The sequence below is a fragment of the Oenanthe melanoleuca genome, chromosome 8 (genome assembly GCF_029582105.1).
Source record: "Oenanthe melanoleuca isolate GR-GAL-2019-014 chromosome 8, OMel1.0, whole genome shotgun sequence".
Lineage (NCBI taxonomy): Eukaryota > Metazoa > Chordata > Aves > Passeriformes > Muscicapidae > Oenanthe > Oenanthe melanoleuca.
In genome coordinates, this window is record NC_079342.1 from 27,132,702 (window position 1) to 27,147,901 (window position 15,200).

Genomic DNA, 15,200 nt, shown 5'->3' on the forward strand with positions numbered 1-15,200 from the left:
GTGAACCCAGAGCCCTCCCTGTGACCACCATGGAGCTTAACACCCTCAGCTCCAAGTTAAATGCTGCCTTGAGGAACGGGGATAAAGAAGCTGTGCTGGAGCTGCTGGAGCAAGGGGCAGATGTGAATTCCAAGGCAGGCAGTGGCTGGACACCCCTGCAGACTGCAGTGCAAAACGAGCAGAAGGACCTGGTCCAGCTTCTGCTGGACAGGGGAGCTTCTCTGCACGCCAGGAAGGACAATGGTGGCACTGCATTTATTCAGGCAGGGATAGCAGGAAACGTGGAGATCCTGGAGCTCCTCCTGGAGCGTGGCTCGGACATTAACGACCAGGACATCAATGGCTTCACAGCTTTCATGGAGGCTGCGTGGCACGGGAGGGAGGAAGCCTTGAGGTTCCTGTACAGCAGAGGAGCAGAGGTGAATTTGAGGAGGAAGACCAGCGAGGACAAAGCCAAGCTGCTCAAGGGAGGCGGCACGGCGCTGATGGATGCCTGCAGGGAGCGCCACCTCTCGCTTGTGAAAATCCTGGTGCAGGAGATGGGGGCTGATGTGAACATCCGTGACAACAAAGACAGGAATGCCTTGATCCACGCCCTGAAGAAGGGCTCGAGCAAAAAGAGGTACAACTCAGCTGTGTCCATAGTTCACTTCCTGCTGGAGCAGGGCGTGGATATGAAGAGCAAAGATGAATGTGGGAAAACTGCCCTCATCCTGGCTGTTGAAATGGAGAGCCCAGAGCTGGTGACAGCTTTGCTGGAGAAGGGTGAGATAGACATTGATGATGCAGATGAGGAGGGCAACACAGCCCTGATGGTGGCTGTGAAGAACGATGATTGCAACATAGCAGAGTTGCTGTGTGAAAAGGGAGCGAGGACTGATATTGGGAACCTGATTGAAGTTGCAATGAGACATTATTATCACAGCATGGAAAAACTCCTTCGTGAGCACAATGCCAGGTTTGTTCCAGAAACCCCCAGAGAGTGGGAGCCAAACAGCAAACGCTGGAGGGCCCAGCTGAAAAATCTCCATCAAATATATCGCCCCATGATTGGCAAACTGAAGACATTTCCATACATCCAGCAGAAAATTCAGGATGACATCTACCTCGGGCTCCACGGAGGGACAGAGGTAGCAGTGAGAATAACCCGCAGTGCAGAAGGTAACAAAGAGAAAGAGTTCTTTGAGAAGTGCTCTCACTGCAATCATCTGCTGAAGCTCTTCCAGTCTGAGAAGGAAAAAGGCTACATGTACTTCTGCTTCCCACTCTGGGAGAAAAACCTCCAGGAACACCTGCAGGACCCTGAAGGCCAAAAGGATTACAAAGCTGCTCTGAAGATGATCTTCCAGGCACTGAGAGAGCTGCACTCCCTCGGATTTGTTCACCAGGATCTACAGCCTGAGAACTTTGTAATAGGTTGTGTTTTGCTTCCTTAATGTTTTCATTTTGCTTCCCCTGGAGTTTAGAGAAGAAGGTGCCAAACAGCTGTCTGTAAAAGTAGAGCTGTCTTTGTGCTGAATGGGGTGGCTTTAGATCTCCTCTTTAAATAAGTGCAGATACATTCACAAAAAGAACAACCTTGCACATCTCATCAGCTCTGCCCCACCCTCCAGGGCCCTGCAGGCAGATGAACCCATCCCAGATGCCTTCAGAGAACTGTTTTTTAAAGAAGGGGCCATCCAGAAGTCAGTGATGGACCATATGAGGGTTTGCCATCTTTATTTGTTAACAATTTCTCTTATTTCCTCAGATTTAGGTGGCAAAATTTACTTGGCGGACTTTGGCAATAAAAGAAAGTCGATTGAAGGCCAAGAAGAACTTGTGAAGTCAGATTTAGAGGCAAGTACTCTGCAAAACAGCCTCTGGTTTCAAATTTTGGATGCTCTGTAGCTGTGGGTCCTAGGGAAAGGCTTTTGCCTCCCCAACTAGAAAATGCCTTGATTTGTGGGAAAAAAAATCAGTGTAGTGACAGATGTTGCACAAGATTTGGATGCCCATCTCCTCTGTCCTTGTGCACAGAACTCTGGGGTTTGTGTTGGGTGTGTATTTCACACCTCTGGGCACCTGCAGGGTTTGGGGATACGAGCCCTCTTCCACTGGGTTGGAAGCTGGCACAGGAGCACTGATGTCTCTTTGCAGGCCCTGGGCAGGCTCGTGCTCTGTGTTTTAACAGGGGGTAGAAAACAAGTTGGAATGGAGGATTTGGCTCCCAATTCCCCAGATCGCTCAGAAGCTCTGGACCTTGTACAAAGCCTGTGCTCTCATGATGAACGAGGCTTGGAAGGGTTGAGCAAACATCCCTATTTCTGGAGCAATCAGAGGTGAGTCCTGGGAGTACAAAGGAGGTGGAATTTTGGCGTGGGAATTGCCTGTAGTGCTGGAACAGTGACATCTCATTGCAGCTAATGAAGCTTCTCATCCCACAGCAGATTCAACTTCCTGAAGACTATATGGAATAATATCAAAGACCTCCCAAATAAAAAAAGTATTTTTCAACATCCTAATGTCACTAAGAAAACTTTTCCTTATCCAGAGTGGACCAAAATGGTAAGTAATCCTTTTCAATTTGGATTGGTATCAATCAGGTTTGGGCTAGACATTCAGGCAGAAGATTTTCCAAGTGTTTCATGGGCTCTGTTTAAAAATGGAACTGGAAAAAGTAGCCCCACACAAAATACAGACAACTGGGAAGAACAATTCAATCAAAGGCACGTGTCAGAAGATGTTGATGCTAAAGGGAGCTCTGCTAACTGGGGTGATAAAAGGGGTTGACCATTCTTGAATTGGCTGGCAAACCTTCAAAGTCTGTTGGTTTTTGTGGGGTGTGAAAAGCAGGGAATAATCTGTGTGCTTTCTTTCAGATTGACAAAGATATTTTACATGTCATGGAAAACCCTAGGAATGCAAAACGTACCAAATACAGCAATGATGTCATCCAGCTCCTGAGGCTCATGAGAAACATGGATGAACACAAAGATGCAGGGTACGTGTTCTCATCCTTGCCCCTGCCATGGGTGCATAGAAGCAGAGAATATCCTGAGCTGGAGAGGACCCACAAGGACCACCAAGTCCTGTCTTTGTCCAGGACAAGCCCAGGAATCCCCACCATGTACCTGAGAGAGCTGTCCAAGATGAAAGGCAGATGGAGGTGCTGTAAAAATAGCCCAAAAAAAACAAAAAAAAAAAAGGATTGAGGAGTAGAAAAGTTGCAGCTCTGGGGTTTCTAGGATACCTCTCCATGTTACCAGAAAGCCTCTGGAATGGCTTTTACTATGCAAGGGCATCCTAGAATATTGACTCCCTTGGACAAGATTTAAAAATCCTGTTTGCTTTTGTTCTCTTTCAGGATCAGCAACAAAATAGGAGACTATGCTGAGTATTTCCTGAAGGTTTTTCCAAAACTGACCATCTATGTGTACAACAGTCTACGCCAGAACCCCACCTGCAGTCACCTTGCAGACTTCCAGGACCCTCCTCTCTAGGATGTCACTGCCTCCTGTCCCATGTCTGATCCCACCATCACTCCTTTTATTTCTTATTTATTCACCTGCAAAAGAGCTGAAGATGTGGGTAAGGAGATGGGATAAAGCACATGCAGGGACAGATTATGGAGGACTTAAATTAGGAAAGATTCCAAAGAGTTTGGTGTAACAACCACGAGCTTTGGATGCTCTGATTTGCACTGTGATTATATGTTGCTTATGGAAATGTTTTTCAGCTGTGAAAAGGTTGGTTTGTGTGTTGTTTTTTTAATTTTTCCCCAAACTGGGATTGTAATTCTTTCAATGACCCCATGGAGAAACAAACTTGAAATAAACTTGACTGGAAAACTGACTCTGCACTCCTTTAGGAATGAGGTTTCCCCATTCCCTCTGCACAGGAAGAGAGGTTCTGCAGCACTGTCAAACCACCACCTGCATCAGTGGTCCTGCCTCGAAGCAAAGATCCTTCTGAGGGACCTGGGAACCTTTTAAATACATTATGAAAGTTTGACTACACAACTGTTGATGAGAAAACGCAACCAGGAGAACACTGGCTCCTCTTGCACCAACATTTTTGGTTTTTTTTACCTTTCCTCCTTGCTCTTTTTGTTTTTTTTTTTCTTGCTCACTGTGCCTTTCTCATGCCCAGAAGGCAGGAGGACACCCAGAGATGCAGTGGGGGCAGCAGGGGGCTGTGGGGTGCCCTGTGCCACATTTCTGCTCTTGCATGAAGAGAAGTGAGGCCATGGGCTGGGCTCCTCCAGCCTCCTGTAAAATGCCACATTTCCACCTTTCTCTGACCTTTGCCACTTCTTCCATCACTCTGCTTCAACTTCCAGCACAGGAGCAGTGCTGAGAGTTGGTCACATTTCATGTTGTAGGAATGGTATCAGCTTCCCAAGCCCTTCAGTTAAATAAATGTTCTTGGGTTTGGGTATTTTTGATCCTCCAGAGGCAAAGTGTTGATAATCATAACTGATAAATATGAAACATGTTGTCATCTGCCTCAAAATGTACCTGGTGTTATTCCCAGGATGCATTCTTCTAGGATCTGGGATTAAAAAGTTGTTAAAAAAAGCTCAAAATGACAAAGCTGAGAGCTTGCCTCTGACAAACTGATAAAGATTATGGTCTTTTCTTCACAGGGTCCAAGGAATATTTGTGATTTCTGCAGCTTCCTGGTGACTTGGCACTTTGACTCAGTTCCACCTGGGGAAAATTAAAGCCCTTGCTAAGATTTGGTTAGTGCTTTGTAAACACCACTGACTCAAAAAAATACAATAAAAATCCCAAACCTCACCAAAAAAAAAGCATGCTGAAGCCCCAGTCAGGTATGAGCTGATTTCTGCTGGAAAATCAGAAGGGCTTTGGCAAAACAGGCACCACCTCAGCACCCAGCTGAGTAAGTGAAGCCACCAGGCTCTCTCAGCCTTGCTACCCCCAGCAAGTATCTAATTTGTGTGGAAAGGTGAGGAGCTGAGGTGCATTTGACAGATCCATGTGAGGAAGGAGCTTTGTATGGTGTTCCAGCTGGAAACATGTGTCACAGCACATCCCTGCCAGCTGGGAGCTGGGAGCTGCTGGGCTGTCACCAGGTAAGCTGCAGGATGCTGTGAGGTGCTTTATTTTTAGGTCTCATTGCTGAGTGCAAATGATTCCCTGTGTCCAGGCTGCTCAGCTTCACTTGGATCACTTCCTTGGATTCCTGTGTCAGTGGTGTTTTGGGAGAGCTGCTAAGGGGAGGGTTGAGCTTCCTTTAGTTCCTGCAGGGAAGGGAGAGATGCTTCATCAGTGGCTGCTGCTGCTGCTGAAGGCAGGGTGAGGGTGATCAGGGACCTGCACAGGGCTGTGTGCTCCCAGGGAGGAGTTCTGGACGTGGAAAGGGATCAGGGGTGCTCCCAGGGAGGAGTTTTGGGTGTGGAGAGGATCAGGGATGCTCCCAGGGAGGAGTTGTGGGTGTGGAAAGCGATCAGGGATGCTCCCAGGGAGGAGTTCTGGACATGGAGAGGGATCAGGAATGCTCCCAAGGAGGAGTTCTGGGCATGAAGAGGGATCAGGGATGCTCCATGGAGGAATTCTGGACAGGGAGAGGAATCAGGGATGCTCCCAGAGAGGAGTTGTGGGCATGGAAAGGGATCAGGGATGCTCCGAGGGAGGAGTTCTGGGTGTGGAAAGGGATCAGGGATGCTCCGAGGGAGGAGTTCTGGGTGTGGAAAGGGATCAGGGATGCTCCCAGGGAGGAATTCTGGATGTGGAAAGGGTGAGCACATGGCTGTATTCACCCAAGGAGGAGTTCTGGATATGGAGAAGCATCAGGGATGGTCCAGGGAGGAATTCTGGGCATATAGAGGAATCAGGGATGCTCCCAGGGAGGAATTCTGGGCATGGAAAGGGTGAGCAGGGGTGAGGACATGGCTGTATTCAGTCAGGGAGGAATTCTGGACATGGAGAAGGATCAGGGATGCTCCCAGACAGGAGTCGTGGGCATGGAGAGGGATCAGGGATGCTCCCAGGGAGAATTTCTGGGCATGGAGAGGGATCAGGGATGCTCCCAGAGAGGAGTTGTGGGCATGGAAAGCGATCAGGGATGCTCTGAGGGAGGAGTTCTGGGCATGGAGAGGGATCAGGGATGCTCCAGGGAGGAGTTCCAGGCATATAGAAGGATCTGAGATTCTCCCAGGGAGGAGTTGTGGGCATGAAGAAGAATCAGGGATGCTCCCAAGGGAGGAGTTCTGGGCATGGAGAGGGATCAGGAATGCTCTCAGGGAGGTTTTCTGGGCATTGAGAGGGATCAGGGATACTCCCAGCCAGGAATTCTGGGCATGGAAAGGGTGAGCAGGGGTGAGGACATGGCTGTATTCAGCCAGGGAGGATTGCTGGGCATGGAGAGGCATCAGGGAAGCTCCAGGGAGTAGCTCTGGGCATGGAGAGGCATCAGGGAAGCTCCAGGGAGGAGTTCTGGGCATGGAGAAGGATGAGGGATCCTCCCAGGGAGGATTTCTGGGTGTGGAGATGTGCACCAGCACAGTTTTCAGCGACTGTGCCTGGAGTTGGCAGGGCTGAGCAGCCTCCTGCAGAAACCCCTGGGATTTTAGGGAAGCCCCAGGCTGTGCTGTGGGGTTTGGAGGGGGTGATCACCTGTGGGACCCTCTCCCCATCCTGAGGAGCAGGCTTGCTGAGTGAGGGTCTCTTCTCTCTGGGATCCCCATCCTGAGGGGCAGGCTTGCTGAGTGAGGGTCTCTTCTCTCTGGGATCCCCATCCTGAGGAGCAGGCTCGCTGAGTGAGGGTCTCTTCTCTCTGGGATCCCCATCCTGAGGGGCAGGCTCGCTGAGTGAGGGTCTCTTCTCTCTGGGATCTCCATGAGGGGCAGGCTTGCTGAGTGAGGGTCTCTTCTCTCTGGGATCCCCATCCTGAGGGGCAGGCTCGCTGAGTGAGGGTCTCTTCTCTCTGGGATCCCCATCCTGAGGGGCAGGCTCACTGACTGAGGGCCTCTTCTCCTCACTGGGATCCAGATCTGAGGGAAACAAAGCACAAAGCCCTCAGCATGGGCGCTGCAGGGAGGCCTGGGCCCAGCTCCTGTCCCAGCTCCCCTCAGGGCAGCAGGGCCCTGCCAGCCCTGCCTCACCCTTCAGCTCCTCTGAAGGCTTGGATTTCCTCCGGGACCATGGCTCCAGCAGCTCCACGCCCTCTGACAGCTTGAAGGTGAGGACAGGCCTTTTACCTGGGGAGGGAAACCATGGAGTGCTCTGCAAACGAGGGAGAACAGCAGCAGTGTCCCCCTCAAACCATCTGTGAGCATGAGGAAGGATTTGAGGTGTCCCTGATGGCAAACAGGGCTGCAGGGTGGGGGTGATGTGTCCCAAAGCCGGGTGGCAGAAATGGGAGATGGGGAGGTGTGCCAGCCTTTGGGCCTCCTATCCCACTCCATGCTGGTGGCCATTGATGCCTTAAGTTTTAGCTTTACATCTTCCAGACTCTGTACTGCATTAGTGTGTAACTCTGAACTTCATATAAAATGTTAGCAAGTTCTCCTCACAGCTCAGTCACACAAAACAATCCTTTTCCAGCCCAAGGACACAACTTCAGGCCCAAAAAGTGCAAACAGCAGTGAACTGAGGAGAGAATCTGGGAGGATGGGACTGCAGAACCTGGAGCTGGAATTGCACAATTAACCTCAATATGGAAATGGACCAAAACTTATAAAAGTGTAAAAATTTGTGACCAGGATCCATCTTGGGTGGAGCCATGGCCAGGCTCTTGTACTGCCCAAGGTGTTCCCTTTTAATAAATCCCTGCTTTACTCTAACATTGCCCAGACTGTTCCAGCCTCCCCAGGCATCACCCTGGGGCTGGGCAGTGCAGTGACAGTGCCACGGTGACACCTGGTGATGGCAGAGGGGTCCCTGTCCCTGCCACCCCCCAGCACCTGCACATCCTCAAAACAAGGGCAGAGCACAGCGTAGGCAAGAGCAGGTTTTCTCTGCAATTACAGGAATTTCCCCCAGCAATTTCTGTGCTTTTTAAAAGACAACAAACCAATTTTCCTTTTTCCCCCCCACCCCCCAGCTCAAAAGCAAGTTTTTATCTAAAGGTTAGAAAAGCAAGACCCTTAGAGGAAGGTCATTGGTGAGAGCATAAGGTGCAGAAAAGTGTCTCAGGAGCTGGTGTGGGCATCAGCACAGTCACAAACAGCAGCTATTTTGGGTCACACATCTTGTCCCCTACGTGCCAGGCAAGCTGAAGGATCTTTTTCTGCCTGGCTCCTGTTACTCATCCCTGTGAGACACAGCAAGGAGTGGTCAAGGCTTGGGGACAGTTGTCCCAGGGACAGTCCCTGTGGGATTAATGCCCATGATGGAGAGATCACAGCGTTTTCTACATGTCCAGAGCAGCTCCCAGTGCAGTCACTCTCTGTGGCTGTGCTGCTTGGGATGGTCCCAACCCTTGCAGCAGTTTGCACTGATCTAAACACACAATAATTCGTGTTGGAAGGGACCTTTCAAGGCCATCTAGTGCAGCCTCCAACACTTTCCACTAGACCAGGTTGCTCACAGCCCCATCCAACCTGATCCTGAATATTTCCAGCCACAGGGCTGCCACAGCTTCTCTGGGCAGCCTGTGCTGGTGTTTTACCACCCTCTAGTGTAAAAAACAACTTCCTATCTCTAATCTGAATTGGTTTAAATGTCACTCTCCCTGCTATCTGAAGATCCTAGCAAACACTGTCCTTGTCCTGGATAACACAGCCAGGTGTAACACAAGGCTTCTGGCTCATCAGTAGCTTGGAATACATGAGTTTTTTCTGGGGTTTTTCTGGGGTTTTTTTGTGACTTTTGCATTAAAACAACTACGTTTGAGAAGGTCTTGGAAGAGCAGTGAGACTCTGGGAAACCCAAGAGTGGAAGAGTGGAAACCCAAGCTGAAGACTGGATGCTGTCCATGGGAATAGCCAAGGAGTGAGGTGGTTTGAGCTATGGTATTGGTATTCCTGGAGCACAGGGCTCTGTCACCTCAGCCCTGCTGTGGAGCAGGAGCTCAAGCACCTGCCTGGAGGCATCCAAATCCTTGAACTCTGCTGCTTTTTAGCCGGAACTTGACAGTGATAAATGACAGGGAGCAGAACAGCAGCTTGCTGACGCCCACTCATCCGTCAAAGCAAGATTAGTATGTGCCTATTTTGGTTTCCCCTTTAATCAAAAATCAATTAGACAATTTCCAAATGAATATTCAGCCAAGGAGCGGGCTGTCAGGCAGACTGACAGCGCTCAGCATCACTTTGTGTTTTTCAGTTTAGAGTTTTATTCAGTGTATCTAAACTAAACAAGGGGATGAGGAAGAGAAAACATCTCATTCCCTGCAGCTGTCACCTCAAATCCTGATGGAGCTTATTCTCGATTCCAGATATTCAAAGCACCCTCCATGGAATGCAAGGGTGCCTGGTGTTTGGCTGCACAGTTGTTCTCCTTTTCCTGCTGCCATTTGACTTGCAGCCCAAAAGATTGGGGGTTTTTATTTCTGTTTCAGGGGGTGTGCCTGAGTATTTTTAACTTGGTTATTGCAATAAATAGGAATTATGCAACAGCTCTTTGCTTGGGAAGTCTCTGTGCTCACTTTCCTATTCACCAAAGAAAATTTCTAAAAATCGTGCTGGACAGTTTTGACTGATTTCGACAGAAAAAAAAATACTCCATTCCATTTTCCCAGCATGCCTGCACCACATACACCCTCAAAGCTGCGTGAAGGAGGGGGTCTTTTCAGGAGAACAGAAGAGATGTCAGGTCTGGGTGTTCCTGCACTAGAAGAACAAACCTGGAGCGTAACGTTCAGCAAGGACAATAGCCAGCACTGTCGTGAGATCCAGGATCTCAGGTGCTTTGGAGGGGGTTTTTTCAGGACGTGAAGAGGCTGAAACCTTTCCCTCCTTGTGGCCCTTGCCCCGTTTGGGCTCTTGAGAGCTCCTCTCTCCCTTTTGGAGCCGGGATTTCTTGTCCCCCTTAGTGAGCCCAAAGCTCTTGTCCTCACGGGTCTTTTGGTAGCTTCTCATCACCTTCCAGATGCAGAACCTGCATGAGAAACACCTGGGACAGCAAAACTCCAAGGAGACAATTCCAGCCGAGCTCCTGGAGGAGCTCAGGCAGGAGAACAAGTGGCTGGAGATGAAGGGTGGCATCCCCAGAGCCTCTTCCACCTTGGGAGGGAGGGCATGGACAGGTACCTTCTCCAGAAGTACATCAGGATGGGGAAGAGGGTGACCTTGGCACTGTGGTATACAGCCCGGGTCAGCGGCTTCTTGGAAGGTAAACGACAGATTGAATCCCTCTCTTTCTCAGAGATGTTGACCTGGGCACAGAAGAGACCAAAGCACTTTGCAGCACTCCTGATAGGGCCAGGTTTCTCTCCCTGACCCCACCTCAGAAGTCTCCAAGAAGAGACCCAAATTCCATCCTGGCTGCTTGGCCCAGGCACAAGGGCAGGATCCCACCTGGATTTCTGTGGGAAGCTTTGTGCCCTCCAAAGGGGGGATGGCAGAGCTACTGGGAGGAGTTGGGGTGGGGGCAATGGGGAGGGGATAAGGGTGTCACAGGCCTCTGAAGAGGGAAAGGGCTGGATTGGTGGTGTGCAGCACCATCCTGGTGCTTCAGCCCTGGCATTTCTCCAGCAGGTAATGCTGGAAAATCATCCCCATCTCTCCCATCCTTATCCACATGTTTGTTCTTAATTTATCAGGGTCCGGTGGGGGGTTGCTTCCCACTCCTCCCAGCCCATGTGGAAGCCCCAAGCTCCAGAGCACACCCCAAAGATCCCTCAGCAGATCCAGACCCCCGCCTGTCCCTCTTTCTCCACCACTGCAATGAGCAGGCAGCAGCCTCCAGCCCTCCTGGTCAGGTCCAGGGTCTCACCCGCAGCTTGGGGGGGATATCAGAGTCCAGGAAAAGTTTGCTGATCATGTCATGTTTCTTTCTGAGGAAGGCAACTTTCTTTTCTGATGGTGCGTTGCGGGGTGCCACAGCGTCCTTGCACTCAGCCAGCTTGGAAAACCTGCAAAGGCATGTGGGGTCTTGCTCTGAGACAAGTGCTGGTAATTCCTAGGCTAGACAGTCATATTCTGACTTAATTTGGTATTTGCTTGGCCAGGAAAGGCAATTCTCAAGGTGTGGAATGGTGACATGGGAGATATGAAAAGCCACCTCCCTCTTCTGCCACCTTCGTGGTCTCAGGATTCACCTGGGGCAGGTGATGTTCCCCCTTTTTGGGAAAAGAGGAGGACAGAAAGCTGGGGATTTTCCTGTTGTGGAGCTGCTGGCTGCAGGGCTGGTGCCCATTGGCCATGGATTGGTTTTACAGGTTTGCTGGGAATGTGGGCAAAGCCAAGGGAGAAATGCCACCACAACAGGGACATACAGAATGGTGCGGGCAAAATGCTGGATGGCTTAGGACTACCAAATCAAAAGGATTTCAAACAGGAACCCCTGAGCCAGGGGATGACTACAGGCTGAAATGGAGCTTTGGAGGACTCCATCAGAGATGGGTTCAGGACAGAGCCAAGGCAGGCCGGTGCCAAGTTGGACGGAGCTCTCAGCAACCTGGTCCAGTATAACACATCCCTGCCCATGGCAGGGAGCTGGAATGAGATGACCTTTGAGGCCCCTTCCAACACAAGCCATTCTGGGATTCTGCAGTGGCAGCTGAGCAGCTGGTGAAGAAGAACTCACTTGTCCATCTCCAGGTAAAAGCGGAGGTCATTGACGAGGAAGTTGACAACGATGAGCTGTTTGTCCAAGATGCGGCGCTTTACCAGCGTCACCTTCTCCTGCTGCGCTTTGCCCTTGGCGGGGCTCTTCGCAGGACTCTTCTTCTTCTCCTTCACAGGCAAGTCTGAGGCAGGGGAAGAGATGCTGTGTCCTGCTGCCCACTACTGGCTTTTCTCCTTCACCTCACCTGTGCTGCCCTTACCTGCATGCAATTTGCTGGGGGTCTTTCTACCTCTGTGGACTGCACCCTCCCTCTAGCTTGTGATCTCCTCCATCCCTCCCCCTCTTTGCCCCCACAGAGTGTTTATGTTCACTGTTTCCATAGGGAATGGCCTGTTGCTGCTCTGTCTAGCTGTTGTCCTGGTTCTGACAGAGCCCACAAGCAGATCATGAGTGAGGATGAAAGGGAAAAAATCTCTTGTTTCCCCCATATACAAAATTCTCTTGATCTAGACAGAGTTTCTGTGTGTTTAGTAGATTACTTCTCTGACTGTTTTTCCAGCCTCCTCTCAAACCTATGTGTAAACTTTGTGTTTAGGTCAGCTCCCTGTTGCCCAGAAAACAATTTCCTTTTGTTTATTTTTCTGGCCTGTCTCACCTTAGCTCTATTTAGTGTTTCCTGTTTTGGATTGGATTTTTGGTTTTGTTTTGTTTTTTTTTTTTCCAGGCAGGGATGCAAATTTGCATATATGACATTGTTTGAGAAAGATGCAACAGCATAACAGGGCACTAAATCATGGTGGTAGGAGGTAAGGGACAGGTTTTCTCCATTTTCTTCTCTACCTAAATCCAGGGGTGTCCTGGGGAGGGAGGAGAAGGGGTGGCAGGACACTGGACATACTTTCCCGCTCGTTTATTCGCTCCTGACGGAGAAACTCCTCAAATTCTGCACGGCATTTCTGATTTTTCATCTCCCTCCGGAACTTGCAGAAGCTCCTGACAAGCTCCCGGATGGCATCCCAGGCCCATTCCTGCAGAAACACAGCACAGCTGGCATCAGCCAGGGAGCTGCAGCACTGGGGCTCAGCCCTGCTGTCTGACCCCACCCTGAGAGCTGGAGCAGCCTTGGCAGTGGGATTTGGGACCCAGTATTTCTCAGTTTCTCTGTGGGAATCGGTAGGTCAGTCCTGAGCAGATGTGGTGGAGTCTGTGTGGAGCAGGACTCCAGAGCCTGTAGGAGGGAGCCTTTCCCTGCTGCCTTCCTGCAGCTCCCCAGGTGTGACCCCCTCACTCCATTTATGTGACATCCCTTGTCTCACAGCACCTCCTCTCTTTCTTGCCTGGCAAATACCCTCAGCCTGCCAGCACACAGGCTCTTTCCTTACCATCCTCTGTGCCTGTGTCTCTTTGCCCTCTCTCCCTTCCTGCCCATGCTGACGACGCCTGGACTTGGACTTTTTGCTCCAGAGCAACAAATCCTCCTGCTGCTGTGTCTGCTTCTCTGCCTTCTTCTGCTTCTTCTTTGGAGGTCCTTCCTCCTCGTCATCCTCCTCAAAACTGCCAGATGGGAGAGCAGAGAGGGCATCAAGAGCAGCCAGAGGCATGAGGAGGGCACTGGTTTGATGGAAGAGGGGCTCAGGTGGGGAGTAGCTGATAGGGGATAGCCCTAGGGTTGGGGTCCCACTGGATTTCTGTTCCTGGAGGAGGTTGGACAATGGTGGAGGGCACTAGATACCCTCCCCTGGGCTCTCTTCTTGCATGTGGTAGCCTTGGGAGTGTCTGTCCTGCTTATCTGCAGTGTTTCCTCCTCCAGTCCAGCAGCCTGCAGGCCCAGAAGTGGTTTGGTAGGTTTGGGGTGAGGGGCTGGATGGAATATCAATGTACTGGCTGATGGGTCATAGAAAAATGCATTTATTGCAGTTGCTGTCTTGGCCCCTTGGAGTGGGATTTTGGGCAAGGTGCATTTGCTTAACTGGGCTTAAGAAATCAGCTCAGTGCTGACCATTGTTTTTCCATTTGCTTTACATCCCAGTGTGAAGCTGCAAGGACTCGTGGCTGGAGCATTCCCAAAAGGTGAGACATAAGTCCAGAGATTTAAGTATGGCTACAGTGTGATTTTAAGTGATTTTTCTGGGAATCTGAGTGTTGCCCAGGTGGCATTACAGGGTTTGATTGAGGATGAAGTGCACCAAATGTGCACAAGGTGTGAAGAGTAAAACTGAACTGGGGGTGGGGAGTGTTAATATTTCTCCTTTCCCTGTTAATTCTGCAGTTTAGACCCACAGGCCACCTATGCCTACAGCTGAGGGGGCCAAATGACCAAACAGGGAGCAGTGGCACTACAGAGGAGCACTGGGGAAAATCTGAAAGGGTGGAAGGAGCAAAGCTATGTGCTGCCAGGTGCCAGACCTGCGTTTTCTAGATGCCCTCTTCCTTGCAGCAGCAGCAGCATTCTCTCTAGCAATCCTCTCAGATGCAACAGCTGTGGGGACAGGAACAGGGCTGGTCTCTTCCTCAGGCCAGAGCCTGCACACAGCTGGACCCTGGAGCCTCCCGTGGTGTCTCTGGCTCAGGAGTCACTGTGGGAGTGCTTCACCTCTCATGGTTTGACTCCTCAGCATCTGCTCCAGAGAAATCCCCCACTCCCACCCTCCCTGCCTGGATTAGTGCCCCAGAGCACAGCCTGCTGTGGCTGGACAGGCCTTTCCTTCTGGAGAAGTTCCCCCAGATGATGCCATGCCTGCAGGGAAGCCTCCTGCTCGCCCAGTCCCTGCAGCACCCCCAGGGGTGATCCCTAGGTTTTTGGGAGCCCACCCTGCCTCTTGCTGCCCAGCCTGGACTCACCAAGTGCTGCATTCATGAGCTGCAGGAGCTCCTCTTCTTTGCCTGGGCTATCCACAGCCAGCTCACCTGCCATCATCCTTTGCAATTCTGCATCAGAGAGAGGAGAGGGGACAGATCCCATGTGCATCACCTTTGGTTATGACAGCCCTTCAGCACTGCCTCTGAGGGCTGGGTTTTGTTACCTTTCCTGCTCTCTTGTGTGTCCTGTTCCATGATCTACTCAGGACACTGCATTTCTTGGGTAAAACTGAGGGCCCACAAGCTGCAGGGGTGCTACAGGGGATTGCTGTCACCCTCAGTGCACCACAGGTGCCTGGAAAATCTGTGTCACTCCCAAAAGATTGAATGATAGAACAAAGCTGAGGGGTTACACCAGCAGCACCAGCATGGCCAGTACCAGCATCCTCAGGAGAGGCCAAAATGTGGAACTGGGGTGGCAGGAGCCACTGCTGGCTTTGGGCTTCAGTCCCTTTGCTGCAGCCTTCATTTGATCCGGGGATCCAGGCCAGTGCAGGGATGTGGCATTTGGTGTCCCTGCTACTGGCAGGAGGGAATTTGGTGCTTAAGTCACTGCCAAAGCTTTGGTTACAAATGAAGGCTCCCAGACTCACTGTACCAACCCACTCTATGATGTCCATCACCTGTTTGGGGCCATTGGTCACCACCAGAGTATAAAACATG

The 15,200-nt window shown here is 50.8% G+C and overlaps 2 protein-coding genes across 5 annotated transcripts in view; one reads left to right on the forward strand and one right to left on the reverse strand.

The window, feature by feature from the left end:
- Positions 1-3,834, forward strand: RNASEL (ribonuclease L). Of its 4 annotated transcripts, none has more exons than XM_056498228.1 (6): positions 1-1,416; positions 1,751-1,839; positions 2,140-2,321; positions 2,412-2,547; positions 2,862-2,983; positions 3,347-3,834. In XM_056498228.1, the coding sequence occupies exons 1-6, from the start codon at positions 30-32 to the stop codon at positions 3,480-3,482; spliced, it is 2,052 nt and encodes a 683-aa protein (XP_056354203.1). In that variant the 5' UTR covers positions 1-29; the 3' UTR covers positions 3,483-3,834. The 4 variants fall into 4 exon arrangements, with proteins under 4 accessions (XP_056354203.1, XP_056354204.1, XP_056354205.1 ...); XM_056498229.1 differs by having other exon boundaries at positions 2,427-2,547; XM_056498230.1 differs by having other exon boundaries at positions 2,430-2,547.
- The window catches only part of RGSL1 (regulator of G protein signaling like 1), an 18,301-nt gene continuing 6,636 nt past the window's right edge, over positions 3,536-15,200 (reverse strand). Inside the window, exons 10-20 of the mRNA XM_056496976.1 lie at positions 14,520-14,606; positions 14,085-14,157; positions 12,870-13,232; positions 12,577-12,839; positions 11,697-11,859; positions 10,884-11,022; positions 10,199-10,323; positions 9,793-10,046; positions 7,109-7,204; positions 6,621-6,997; positions 3,536-5,245 (exon numbers count right to left, since the gene is read on the reverse strand). Of these exons, the coding sequence (XP_056352951.1) occupies positions 5,216-5,245; positions 6,621-6,997; positions 7,109-7,204; positions 9,793-10,046; positions 10,199-10,323; positions 10,884-11,022; positions 11,697-11,859; positions 12,577-12,839; positions 12,870-13,232; positions 14,085-14,157; positions 14,520-14,606 (1,970 nt within the window). The 3' untranslated portion in view covers positions 3,536-5,215. The remainder of the gene's footprint in view (positions 5,246-6,620; positions 6,998-7,108; positions 7,205-9,792; positions 10,047-10,198; positions 10,324-10,883; positions 11,023-11,696; positions 11,860-12,576; positions 12,840-12,869; positions 13,233-14,084; positions 14,158-14,519; positions 14,607-15,200) is intronic.